General features: G+C 38.8%; 1 protein-coding gene across 1 annotated transcript; it reads left to right on the plus strand.

The window, feature by feature from the left end:
• The first annotated feature begins 201 nt into the window (after positions 1-201).
• INSL6 (insulin like 6) lies at positions 202-13,778 on the plus strand. Its single transcript, XM_042913898.1, has 2 exons — positions 202-576; positions 13,365-13,778. The coding sequence occupies exons 1-2, from the start codon at positions 294-296 to the stop codon at positions 13,721-13,723; spliced, it is 642 nt and encodes a 213-aa protein (XP_042769832.1). The 5' UTR covers positions 202-293; the 3' UTR covers positions 13,724-13,778.
• The last annotated feature ends 299 nt before the right edge of the window (positions 13,779-14,077 follow it).

A 14,077-nucleotide genomic window follows, 5' to 3' on the forward strand; every position in this document is an offset into this window, starting at 1 on the left:
CGGCTCGCGGATGCGTCTCTCTACAGGGGAGGACAAGAAAAACGAATGAAGGACTTCAAGAACTACGGCCCGCCACCTACCTGGCTCTGAGAGCCCACGCAGGGCGGCCGCCTCGCACCTCACGCCTCGCGCTTCAGCGTTCTCGCGAGGTCCGCACGCGCTCGGAAGCCGGCCAGGTGCGCGTGCGCGGCGCCGGTGGGCGGGGGCGCGGGCACGAGCGCAGGTGCCGGGAGGAGCCGGGCGGCCCGGAGGCAGTTACACCGCGCCGCGGACCCGGCTGCTGGGGCCCCGGGATGCCGCGGCTCCTCTGCCTGTGTCTGCTGTGGCTGGGGCTCCCGTTAGTTCGGTTCTCCCGTGAGCTGAGCGACATCAGCAGAGCTAGGAGGCTGTGCGGCAGGCACCTCATGAAGGAAATAATAAAACTCTGTGGCAATGTCAGCTGGCACTTCTTGAAGGAGGAAACCCCCAAGATCCAGCTGTTTCCCCAGGCCAACGAGAAGATTGAGACCTTCATTCCCGACCGGTTGGAAAGCTCCCAAACCACTTTCCCAGCCTGGGCGAGAGGCACAAACCCAGGTAAAAATATAAACCAAAGGCGTGGTTGTTCACCCTTGTACATTTCTTTACCCCAAATCTGCTCTACCAGGCGGTGAGCTTCCTCGGGTAATGGAATTTGTGCCTAGTACCGAGAAAAATAAAAAATTTTATAAGCCAATGTATTGCCAGCAGACAATGAAGCTTTTTTTTTTTTTTTTTAACTTAGAGGAAATAAGTATACACACATAAATCTATACATTTATGTAAGAATGCTGCTGCTTCTCGGGGCGCCTGGGTGGCTCAGTCGGTTAAGCGGCCGACTTCGGCTCAGGTCATGATCTCGCGGTCCGTGAGTTCGAGCCCCGCGTCGGGCTCTGTGCTGACCGCTCAGATCCTGGAGCCTGTTTCAGATTCTGGGTCTCCCTCTCTCTCTGACCCTCCCCCGTTCATGCTCTGTCTCTCTCTGTCTCAAAAATAAATAAATGTTAAAAAAAATTAAAAAAAAAAAAAGAATGCTGCTGCTTCTCTAGCTTTCCCTTTCTGGAGTACACTTGTCACCTGGCAAACTCAGCTTTGTCTTTCAAAAACTCTTAGGTTTCATTTTCCCTGTGAGGTCATCACTGACTCTTTCGTAGCTACTCACTCCATTTTCCATCTACCACAATGCCTAACACAGTAGATCTATCATCAGGACCTGCCCCATAATCTGCCCAGCCCTGTGCAGAAGAGAAATACAGGGCACCTTATTCAAAAGCAAGAAAGGGCCATTGAAGGTACTAAAATAAAAAGCTTCCCCCACCCCTTTTTTTGTATCTCCTCTGCTCACATACATGGTCCATTGTCCCGTCAGACTTCACTTAAAAGTTCCCATACTTAAGTACACTTCAATTGCAAGATAAAATTTTTGAGACGTTCAAGACTGCGACAATAGAGCATTAAGGAAAATGCAAAGTTCCCCTAAGCACTGGGTCTGTGTGACTGCACGAGTCTCACCCCCATAAGGCCAGTCCTGTATACCATACCATATTATAGGGATTATTTCATGCATGTTTTTATCTGAAATGCCTAGCAGAGGGCCTGGCACATAGTATGTGCTTAATATATGCTGAATGTATACTTAATATTTTTACAGTCTTTAGGAAGAATATTCTTGTTTCAGATTCACTGGTCTCCTCCAACTGTAGTTGTACATTTTAGTACCAACATGGTTTGCCATTTTAAAAGAAAATGAACTTTATGTATAGGTTGTCGATAGCACAGTGTCATTGAAATTATTGCCTTTAAAGTAATTAATTTGATTTGGACAAATTTTGCTACAGGCAAGATTTCTGAAATTAAGGAAGGAAACGGACTATCATGCCAAAAAAACACCTTCCTGTGGATGACTGAAACAAATTAAGTTGCCTCCCACATCATAGGTGCTTGTTAACTTCTTATTTAATAAATGAATGAACAGAACTCATTCCATTCTTCCTATTGCTGCTAAGGGGATGAAAACTTTGAAAGACATAGCAGAAACCATCAGACTGAATCTTGATCATTTTCTACCACTAAACCTACCTAATGTAAACTCACTTTATTTTGCTCTTATAATGGAAGAAGGGTCTCTCCCCAGCCTTCCACTTGTACTTTAATTCAGTGATTCTCACACTTTAACATGCATATGATTCACCTGGGGAACAAAAACTGTGAACACACAGGTTCTCATTCAGGAGGGGCTGGGGGGAGGCCCTGACAGTCCACATTTTTGCAAACTCCCAGAGATGCCTGACGTTCCCACTACCTATATTATAGTCCAAATTTTACGTTCAGACATCCAAGCTTGAGTTGGTTATTTATTTATTTAAGTGTTTTTAAGGTTTATTTTTGAGAGACACAATTAATGGGGGAGGGGCAGAGAGAGAGAGGGAGACACAGAATCTGAAGCAGGCTCCAGGCTCTGCGCTGTCAGCAAAGAGCCCGACGCAGGGCTGGAACTCACGACATGACCTGAGTCAAAGTCAGACGCTTAACTGACTGAGCCACCCAGGCGCCCCAACAAGCTTGAGTTTGTTATTTAAAAGGAGCTTTGGAATCCCTTTTCTCATCAAAGCCTGCTCTGAAGACTATTAAGTTTAAAAAAAATATTAATGTTTATTTATTTCCGAAGGAGAGAGAGACAGAGAGTGAGCGGAGGAGGGGCAGAGAGAGAGAGACACAGAATTGGAAGCAGGCTCCAGGTTCCGAGCTGTCAGCACAGAGCCCGTCGCGGGGCTCAAACCCACAAACCCCGAGATCATGACCTGAGCGGAAGTCGGATGCTCAACTGACTGAGCCACCCAGGTGCCCCAAGGCTATTAAATTTTTTCAGAGTAACTTTAAAACTCAGAGCTGATTAATGACCCCTTTGTTTCAGGTATTATTCACACTTCCCTGGAGGAATAAATGCCAGTAATTCAATGAGGAGGGAGCTTCAGTGGAACAAGATTTGTAGGAAATAAAAATGTATCTTCTTTTTAAAAAATTTTTTAATGTTTATTTATTTTTGAGAGAGAGTCATAGTGCAAGGGGGGGTGGGGCAGAGAGCGAGGGAGACACAGAATCCCAAGCAGGCTCCAGGCTCCAAGCTGTGAGCACAGAGCCTGAGGCGGGGCTCCAACCCACAAACTGAGATCATGACCTGAGCTGAAGCTGGATGCTTAAATGACTGAGCCACCCAGGCACCCTGGAAATAAAAATGTATCTTACAACGTTTTAGAACTGTCATGTCCATGGAAACATGTTATTGTGGGAACTATGTAAAGGACAGTTTTCTGAAGTGGAAATGTCATGTGGCAATAAAGCTACAGTTGTTTTAAAATGTGTGGGAGAATGACAAATGGATTTAAGTTATCAATACGAATTTGCGTCAAGTTCATTTTTTTAATTTGCAAATTAGTTAACATACAGTATAGTCCTGGCTTCAGGCGTAGAACCCAATGATTCATCTCTTACATATGACACCCAGTGCTCATTCCAAAAAGTGCCCTCCTTAGTGCCCGTCACCCATTTAACCCACCCCCACCCCCACCCCCATCAACCCTCAGTTTGTTCTCTATATTTAAGAGTATCTTATGATTTGCCTCCCTCTCTGTTTTTATCTTATTTTTCCTTCCCTTCCCCTATGTTCATCTGTTAAGTTTCTCAAATTCCACGAGTGAAAATTATATATCTGTCTTGAATTTGTGCCAAATTTTTTAAAATTATTAATCTATAAGGAAAGATGACAATCTATCCTATTAATTTCCAGTGAATAATTATAAGTTGTAGAGAGGTATGTGTTTCCAATAGAGAATGTATAATTATGCCATTTCTTTTGCATTTGAATGTGGCTTGAAAAGTTGATTAACTTTAACTTGTACTAGCAGGACACATTTCTATGTTAGATCAAGTCAGTTACCAACAATTTTAATCTTCTGATGATCTATTTGACTCTGACATAGAGAAAGATAGTTTGGTGCAGTGATATCAAAAAAACTTTTTGGGGGGCGCTTGGGTAGCTCAGTCAGTTGAGTGTCCAACTTTATAGATTTACTTTTCACATTAGGTTCTTAATTCTTCTGGAGACCACTGTGTCTGTTATGGCAAGGATTACTATCTTAGTTTTTTCAAGAAGTCTTATTTTGCTCTACAAAAGCAGCTAGTTTTCTGAACACCATCTACTATATAATAATTTTTTTCCCATTGACTTCTAGACTTACCTTTATTGTTTATTGTTTGCCCGAGTTTTCCTATTCTATTTAATTGGTCTTTTTGTTTGACCTCGTACAATTACTATACTGTTTTTAATGATATGACTCTGTAGGATGTCATTTATAGGAGGGCACATCTCCAATGTTGTTTTTTTTTTCCTCTTAAGATCCACTAAGCTAATTCTCGACCTTTATTCTTCCCTATATATTTAAGAGTAAGTGTACTGAATTTTTTAAAAAATCCATCTGCCAAGGAGTGCCTGGTGGCTCAGTCAGTTAAGCATAAGGTCTCAGCTCACGTTATGATCTCACAGTTTGTGAGTTCGAGTCCCACATGGGGTTCTCTGCTGTCAGCGCAGAGCCTGCTTTGGATCCTCTGCCCCACCCCTAAAAAAATAAATAAGCATTAAAAAAATCTGTCTGCCTCAACAAAATATTAGCAAACCATATTCAACAATAATTAAAAGGATCACCCACCACAATCAAATGAGATTTATTCTGGGAATTCAAAGATGATTCGGTATTTGCAAATCATTCAACATGATACATGAATAAAATGAAGGATAAAAATTGTGATCATCTCAACAGATGCAGAAAAATATTTTGACAAAATTCAACATCCGTTTATGATAAAACTCTCAACAATATGGATTTAGAGGGAACATACCTCAACACAGTAAAGGCCATGTATGAAAAATCCAGAGCTAACTTCAGACTCAATTGCGAAAAACTGAGAGACCTTCCTCTAACATCAGGAATAAGAAATGGATGCCCACTCTCACCACTTTAATTCAAAATAGCACTGGAAGTCCTAGCCACAGAAATCAGACAAGAAAAAGAAATAAGAGCCATCCATATTAGTAAGGAAGAAGATAAACTGTCACTATTTGCAGATGACATGATACCATACATAGAAAACTCTAAAGACACCACCAAAAAAACTATTAGAAGTGATAAATAAATTCAGTAAAGTTGCAGGGTACAAAATTAATGCACAGAATTGGTAGTGTCTCTATGCACTAATAATGAAGTAGCAGAAAGAGAAATTAAGAAAACAACCCCATGTAGTTTTGCACCAAAAGGAATAAAATATCTTGTAATAAACCAAACCAAGGAGGTGAAAGACCTATGTTCTGAAAATTATAAAAACATTGATGAAAGAAATTGAAGATGACACAAACAAATGGAGAGATATTCCATGCTTATGGATTGGAAGAATTAATATTTTTTAAATGTACATACTACCCAAAGCAATCTATAGATTCAGTGCAATTCCTATCAAAAAATCAACAGCATTTTTCACAGAACTAGAACAAATAACACTAAAATTTTTATGGAACCACAAAAAAAAAAAAAAAAAATAGCCAAAGCAGCCTTGAGAAAGAAGAATAAAGCAGGAGGAATTACAATTCCAGATTTCAAAATATACTACAAAACTATAGTAATCAAAACAGTATGGTTTCAAAACAGAATGGCAGAAAAATAGACACATAGATCAATATAAAAACAAGCTAGGAAGCCCAGAAATAAACCCATACCTATATGGTCAATCTATGAGAAAGGAAGAAAGATATACAATGGGGAAAAGATAGTCTCTTCAGTAAATTGTGCTGGGAAAACTAGACAGCTACCTGCAAAAGAATGAAACTGGACCATACACAAAAATATATTCTAAATGGATTAAAGACCTAAATGTGAGACCTAAAACCTTAAAACTCCTAGAAGAGAACAGGCAGTAATTTCTTTAATATCAGCCAGAGGAACATTTTTCTAGATCTGTCTCCTAAGGCAAGCAAAATATTTTTGCAAAAGCAAAAATAAACTATTGGGACTTCACCAAAATAAAAACTTTTGCACAGCAAAGGAAATCATCAACAAAACAAAATGGCAACCTACTTAATGAGAGAAGATATTTGCAAATGATATATCTGATAAGGGGTTGACAGTCAAAAAATAGAAAGAACTTAGACAACCCAACACCAAAAAAATAAACAATTTAAAAATGGCCAGAGGACCTGAGTAGATATTTTCCCAAAGAAGACATATGGCCAACAGACACATTAGAAGATGCTCAACATCACTAATCATCAGGGAAATGCAAATCAAAACCACAATGAGATGTCATCTCACACCTATCAGAATAGCTAAAATCAGAAAGACCAGAGGGGTGCATGGGTGGCTCAGTTGGTTGAGTGTCTGACTCTTGATTTTGGCTCAGGTCATGATCTCATGGTTTGTGGGCTCAAGCCTGCATCAGGCCCTATGCTGACAGCACAGAGCCTGCTTGGGATTCTCTCTCTCCCTCTCTTCCTCTGCCCCACCCCGCTCTCTCTCTCAAAAATAAACTTTAAAAAAACACAAAAAGACAAGAAATAACGTGTTGGTAAGGATGTGAAGAAAAAGGAACTCTTCTGCACTGTTGGTGGGAATGTAAATTGGTATAACCACTGTGAAAAACAGTATGGAGTTCCTCAAAATTAAAAATAGAAATACCGTATGATTCAGTAATTTCACTTATGGGTATTTACCCAAAAAAAACAAAAAACACTAGTTCAAAAAGTTATATGTGCCCTTATGTTTATTGTAGCATTATTTACAATAACCAAGAAATGGAAACAACCCAAGTGTCTACTGATAGATGAGTGGACAAAGAAAAAGTGGTATACACACCCCCCCCCACACACACACACGAATATTATGTAACCATAAAAAGGATGAGATCTTGCTATTTGTGACAACATAGATAGATCTGGAGGGTATTATGCTAAGTGAGATAAGTCAGACTGAGAAAGACAAATACCACATGATTCCAGTGAACATGAATAAACAAAATGAATACACAAATGAATAAATGAATAAACAAATGAATAAACAAAAATAAATGAATAAACAAAAATAGAATCAGACCTATAAATGCAGAGAAGAAACTGATGGTTGCCAGAGGAAAAGGATGTGGAGAGAATGGGCAAAATCAGTAAAGGGGAGTGGGAGATACAAGCTCCCCGTTTTGGAATGACTAAGTCATGGGAATAAAAGGTACAGCCTAGGAAATACAGTCAATGACATCGTAACAGCATTGTATGGTGCTATATGGTAGCTATACTTGTGGTGAGCATAGTATAATAAAAAAATAAAATTAAAATCCATGTGTAATTTTAATTGAGATGCATAGAATATATAGATTAATTTGAAGAAGATTTATATCTTTTGAAAATAAAGTAAGCATGGGGTGCCTGGGTGGCTCAGTCTGTTGAGCATCTGACTCCAGCTCAGGTCATAATCTCAAGGCTTGTGGGCTCAAGCCCCACATCAGGCTCTGTGCTGACAGCCTGGAGCCTGGAGCCTGGTTCGGATTCTGTGTCTCCCTCTTTCTCTGCCCCTCCCCCACTCACTCTCTGTCTCTCTTTCTCTCTTTCAAAAATAAACACACAAAAAAAGTTTTTAAAGTAAGTGTGGAATATTTTCATATTCTATCATTAGAATTTTAAAGTTTTCTCAGGAGAGACTTTCTGTATTGTATAATCCTTAATACTTTGTTTTGTTGCTAATTGTATTTTTGTGAGTGATTTTTGGTTAGAAAAATGCAAAGGATTTTTACAGGTTGATCTTTATTCAGTAATTATGCAGAACTATCTTCATAGTTCGAAGAGTTTGTTTCTATAGATGATTCTATCAATTACAAATGATAGTTTTGTCACTTCCTTTCTAAACCTTACACCAGTCTTTTTTTTTTTCCTTCTAGCATTGGCCAGGTCCTGTAGTGCTGTTAAGTAGTAGTAACAGTGTGATGTCTTGTCTTGTTCCCAATTTTAAAGGGGAATGCATTTAAATATCTCCATTAGGTATAATGTTTATAGGTTTATGTTATATCATCTCCACCAAGATAAAGGAGTTGCTATTTTTTTAATCATTAAAAGTAGGGCTGAACTTTTTTAAGGCCTTTTGGGGGACATCATTTTGCATATTAATATGATTTTTCTTTTACTTGTTAATTCACCAAATACTTCTTGGGTACCTGCTAAGTGCCAGGCACTTGGGATATAGAAGTGAACAAAGCAAAGATGTCTGGCCTCATGGAGCTTGTGTAGGAAGTGAACATAATAAATGAGTAAATATTCAGAGGTAATAAGAGCTATAGAAAAATAAAGAGTGAAGGAGGATAATAAGGGAGATCAGGAGTGAGGGCAGCTGGAGGGTGGGTTATAGGATTAAATAGTGTAGTCATGTCAGGGCTCACTGAAAAGGTGAGGTTTGAGAAAGGAGGAGGTAAAAGATTCAGGCAAGCAGACAGCTGGGGAAAGGGTGTTTAGGCAGAGGAAAGAGCATAGTAAATACATCTCTGCCCCGTTTATGCAGGGAACAGCAAGGCTAGTGTGGCTAGAGCAGAGGGAGAGGTACTGGGCAGGCCTAGGGCGATTGTTTAGACCAATCTTAAGGATTTTGGCTTTACTCTGAGTAAAGGCTTTCAAGCAGAAGAATGACATTAATTGGCATTTTAAAGGGATCACTCTGGCTACTGTGTTGAGGACAGGTTGTAGGGAGGCAGGATCAGAAGCAGAGCCCTGCTTTGCAGGGTGAGGTATTTGATAGAGAGACAGACAGACACCAGGGGAGGGACAGAGACAGAGGAGACAGGATCCCAAGCAGACTCCATGCTGTCAAACAGAGCCCAACATGGCGTTCGATCCCAAGAACGATGAGATCACGACCTGAGCCAAAAATCAAGATTAGGACGCTTAACTTACGAAGCCACCCCGGGGCCCCCCAATAATTTTTTTGAAATATGATCCCAGAATTTTTGCTTTGAACACCTGGAAGCATAGGGTTTCTATCAACTGAGATAATAAAGGCCCCACGTGGAACAGGTCTAGAAGACTATCAGTAGTTCAGTTTGGTGCATGTTGACTTTGAGACGCTGAAGTGGAGACAGTGAGTAGGAAGGAAGTAGGACATAAGAATCTGGGGGTTGGAAAAAATCTTACTTGAAGATAGGAATTTAGGAATCATAGGTACATAGATGATTTTTAGAGCCATAAGACTGGATGAGATCACCAAGAGAAGAGGTGTAAATAGAAAAGAGTACCAAGGACTGAGCCCTAGGGGATCAAGATTAAAAAGCTGAAGAGGAAATATTTGCAAAGGAGACAGAAAAGGAACAAATAGGTGGGAAGAAGAGAGAAGGTGGTGTCCTGGAAACCAAGTGAAGAAAGTGAGTCAGATGAGAATTGGCTGTTGAATTTAGCAACAGAGAGATCATTTGTGACCTTCAAAAGAGAAGTTTGGTGCAGCAATGCAGGAAAAGCCTGATTAGAGAGGGTTTAAGGCAGAGTGAGAGAAAAGGAATGAACAAATAATAGAACACGATAAAGGAGTTTTGCCATGGTAACTGGCAAGGTAAGCAAGGCCAGGAGACATGGTTTTGGCTTTTTTTAAGTGGGAGAAATAACATTTTGTGTGCTTATAGGCGTATTCAATAGGCATGAAGCGTTGATGATGAAGGATATAGAACAGCATTGCTGGAGTGGTGAGAGGAGATGAGATCCAGTCCATAAATGGAGGAACTGGCTTTAGAGTGCGTAGCTCACCTGTGTAAACCGGTAGGAAGGCAGAATGTATGGGTGCAGGCTGTAAAGGTGAGTAAAAAAAATGGTGAAGGAACCAAATGCAAGTCTCTTATGATTGCTTTCCTTTTCTTTTAGGTAGAGAGCAAACCCAACTGAGAGTGAGTAGGGAGCTTAGTAATTTGGTAAATTGCATTGATAGATTTTTAGGGTATTGACCTATCTTTGAATTCCTGGAATAAACACTTTCTTAATATGTTTGTAAAATACGTGTATGGATTCAGTTAACTAATATCTCATTTAGGACTTCCACATAAACATTTATAAGCAAATAGGCTCGTGTGTTGTTGTTTTTTAAATCGTGTTGCTCTTATCCAGTTTTGGAATAAAGCATACACTAGGTTCACAAAAGATGCCAGGTTTTGCCTTTTTCCTCTTTTCCTGGAACAACCTGTATATGATTAGAATTTACTGTTCCTGAAAAGCAGGTAGAACCTACTTCTAAAACCACCCATGTCTGTCTTTCTAAGTTTTCTGTGCCAGTTAAGGCATCTCATATTTTTCTCGTGATTCATCCATTTCATCTTGATTTTTAAATGTATAAGCATTCCTCATATTCATTTATTTAAAAAACACAACTATTGTTCTTTTTTGTAGTCTGTTTCATCTCTTTTTTCTTGATTAGTCTGGCTAGAGTTGTATCTATTAATCCTTTTAAAGAACCCGTTTTGGGTTTCTAAACACAGTGTTTGGGTTTTGTATTTCACTGATTTCTTACCTTTTCACTATTTGGGTCCCCTCTGTTACTCTTTTTTCAAATCCATTTATCTGAATGCTCATGTTAACCTTTCTTGCTTTCTTGTGAGTACAGCTTGTTTCTCCTTAAATTCCCTCCCCAATTTGACATGTAGTTCATTGACTAGTCTTTAGCTGCCTTTACTCGTGAAAGAGTTTCCTTCTTCTTGTTTTTTCTTTACTCTTTGAGTGACAGAACCTGGCACATCCCAACAGGAAGCTCTTCCTTCAATGTGCCTAGACAACCTAATTTACTTTCTCCCTTCAGTGTACTCTGTTAATTATGACCCATTTTAATCAATCACGTATTTATCTGTCTTAGATGACTTACTATTCAGTATCTTTAATATCTATCCTAAAGTTTAAATGTTCCACAATTCAGCTTCAGCATTTTAAATACAAAGTTAGTGGGGCACCTGGCTGGCTCAGTTGGTAGAGCATGCAACTGGTAATCTCAGGGTAGTGAGTTCAAGCCCCATGTTGGGTGTGGAGCCTATTTTAAAAATAAATACATGCATATATACATATATAAATATAAAGTTAGTAAAAGGTGTTCTAATAGGACTCTAACTATAATTTATCTAAATAACCTTAAGAAAAAATGATAGGGGATATAGTTATTATAGAAACAAGAGGTAGGAAAAGACTTGGAAAGACTCTGGAAAGCCTAAGGAATTGCATCAGCTTTAAAAACCACTTTCTCTCTTTTTCTCTCTCTGAATCTTTTCTCCTCTAGTATTTATGTTCCTTTTTGGCTTTAGCTTGTCATGACAAGCTTCACAGTCCCCTTTCAGTTTTGGTTCTCACTAATCTTTTTCTCATTACTTCTTGGTTGTAAGTTCACAGAGAGGAAATTGGGCCAACTCATGTTTTCACATGGCATGGATTGTTGGCCACCATAGTTGATTGGTTTCTTTGGGGTCAGGTACTAACAATCTCCAGTCTGTTCAACTGTGGCTATAAGGTAGAATCATGTAGTTCAGAACATGACTGTCTAAGGGCTGGCTCCACAGCAGTGATTATAGGCAAATATATCCTTCTAGAAGGGATAGTAGATAGGCAAGGGCAATGATGGAAATCCAACAAGCCTCCAAATAATTACCTTCTGGATTGTGATTTTTTCCAATAATACTGAGTTAAGAGCAGTATAATAGCAATCAGTTCATTGAGCATATCACCACTTCTTCATTTCCTTGTATTTCAACAAAGACCAAAATGGCTTCCACTAGCCCCTTAGTTATAAGATGTGCATAAAAAGACAAATACAGCAATCCCACTTTATCTGCAGGGGATGTACTCCAAGACCCCCAGTGGCTATCGGAACCAAGGATAGTACCAAACTCTACATATGCTGTTTTTTCCTATACATACATACCTACAATAAAGTTTAATTTATAAATAAGGCACAGTAAGAACTTAATAATAAAATATAACATAAAACAATATACTGTAATAAAAGTTATGTGAATGTGGTCTCTCTCAAAATATGTTATCTGTCCTTACCCTTCTTGTGATGATGCGAGATGATAAAATGCCTGTGTGCTGAGATGAAGCGAGGTAAATGATGTAGGCATTGTGATGTAGCATCAGGCTACTACTGACCTTTTGATGCTCTGTCAGAAGGAGGGTCATCTGCTTCCAGACCACAGTTGACTACAGGTAACTGAAACCAGGGAAAGAGAAATTGCTGATAAGAAGAGATTACTGTAACCCAAGTTAAAAATGGGCGAAGAGTTTAAATAGACATTTCTACAAAAAGGATATACAATAAGCACATGACAAGATGCTCAACATCATTAGTCATTAGGTAAATGCAAATCAAAGCAACAGCAGGCACCACCTCACATCTCACTAGGATGGCTATAATCAAAAATGGAAAATGCCAAATGTTGATGAGGGTGTGGAACAACTGGAACCCTAGTATATCAATGGTAGCTCTGTAAAATAGCGTAGACACTGTGAAAACAGTTCGGTGATTTCTCAGAAAGTTAAATTTACTGTATGATCAAGCAGTTGTACTACTAGGTATACACCCAAGAGAATTACAGACATACATTGAAACAAAATCTTATATGTGAATATTCATAGCAGCAGTATTCATAATAGCCAAAAGGTGGAAACAACCCAAATGTCCATCAACTGATAAATGGATCAACAAAATGTGGTATATCCATACAATGGAAAACTATTCAGTCATAAAAGAAATAGAATGCTGATACATGCTGCAACATGGATAAACCTTGAAAACATTTTGCTCAGTGAAAGAAATCAGACATAAATGGCCACATGTGGTATGATTTCATTTCCAAAATAGGCAAATCCTTAGAAACGAAGAGTAGATTAGTGATTACCAGGGGCTGGAGGAAGAAGGAAATGGTGACTGCTAATGGGTATGGGGCTTCTTTTTAGAGTGATACAAATGTTCTGGAATTAGACAGTGGCGATGGTTGCATAACCTTGTGAATACACTAAAAACCACTGAATTGTATGCTTCAAAATACTGAATTTATATGTGAGACTGATATCTCAATAAAAAATGTTTTTGCATAAAAAATGTGTAAAGGTTTCTAAGCTTTTTTGTAGGAAAATACTACCTACAGCTGTTTTAGTTGAAATACATATATTGCTTTCAAAAACCATTTTATTATTTAAAATGTGATTCTTTTTAATAATTAGCAGACTTTAGTATTCTAGTATTATTAATTTTTTCAGCTAAAGGAAGATTTTAACAAGGTAGGATTTTCTTCTTGTCTCTCAACAGTTTCTACTTCTGCCTCTGAGGAAGAAGCAATAAACAGTTTGGAGATGTCGTCACTGCCTAAGTACAGATATAAAAGGGCCAACTTGCCACCAGATAAGACAAGAGAATTGTCCTCATCACAAGATATCAATCAATATATTCATGAGATCTTAGAATTTCAGAAGATGAACAGAAACAAAATTAAAACCTTAAGCAGTGTGTTTTGGGGGAAACATCCCCAAAGAAAGCGCAGGGGATACTCAGAAAAGTGTTGTCTTAAAGGATGCACCAAAGAAGAACTCAGCATTGCATGCTTTCCATATATTGATTATAAAAACTTACAGAAACATGCACCATCAGTTGTGACTGAAATATACTAACCATCATAGGAATGATACTAACTTAATAAAAGCTTAATATATTTATTTTACTTTATTTTTGGTAATTGTCCTTGTGGGTTCTTTGCTGTGAATACCATCTGAATGTACTTGCGGGCACTTAATAATACTTTCTGTGTTAATAGGAAATCTTGGTATTTTCTTTGGTAACCCCTATTTTTCATATATTTTTATATTTGAAGAAGATCTTACTGGCGGTGGCATGATCCATGTAGACACCTTAAGAATTATCTGTTCATGCTTGTCATTGTGCTTGAAACTCTCTCAGGCTGCATTTAAATGGAGTATGGAATGTTCCGCATTCCATCTGTATGACATACAGACTGATGCCCATGA

Source organism: Panthera leo, chromosome D4 (assembly GCF_018350215.1).
Source record: "Panthera leo isolate Ple1 chromosome D4, P.leo_Ple1_pat1.1, whole genome shotgun sequence".
Classification (NCBI taxonomy): domain Eukaryota; kingdom Metazoa; phylum Chordata; class Mammalia; order Carnivora; family Felidae; genus Panthera; species Panthera leo.

Bases quoted from the DNA above. Each gene is read 5' to 3' on its own strand.
- INSL6 (XM_042913898.1), top strand. From the start codon at position 294: ATGCCGCGGCTCCTCTGCCTGTGTCTGCTGTGGCTGGGGCTCCCGTTA. The intron at 577-13,364 runs GTAAAAATATAA...GTCTCTCAACAG, and splicing joins GGCGAGAGGCACAAACCCAG to TTTCTACTTCTGCCTCTGAG.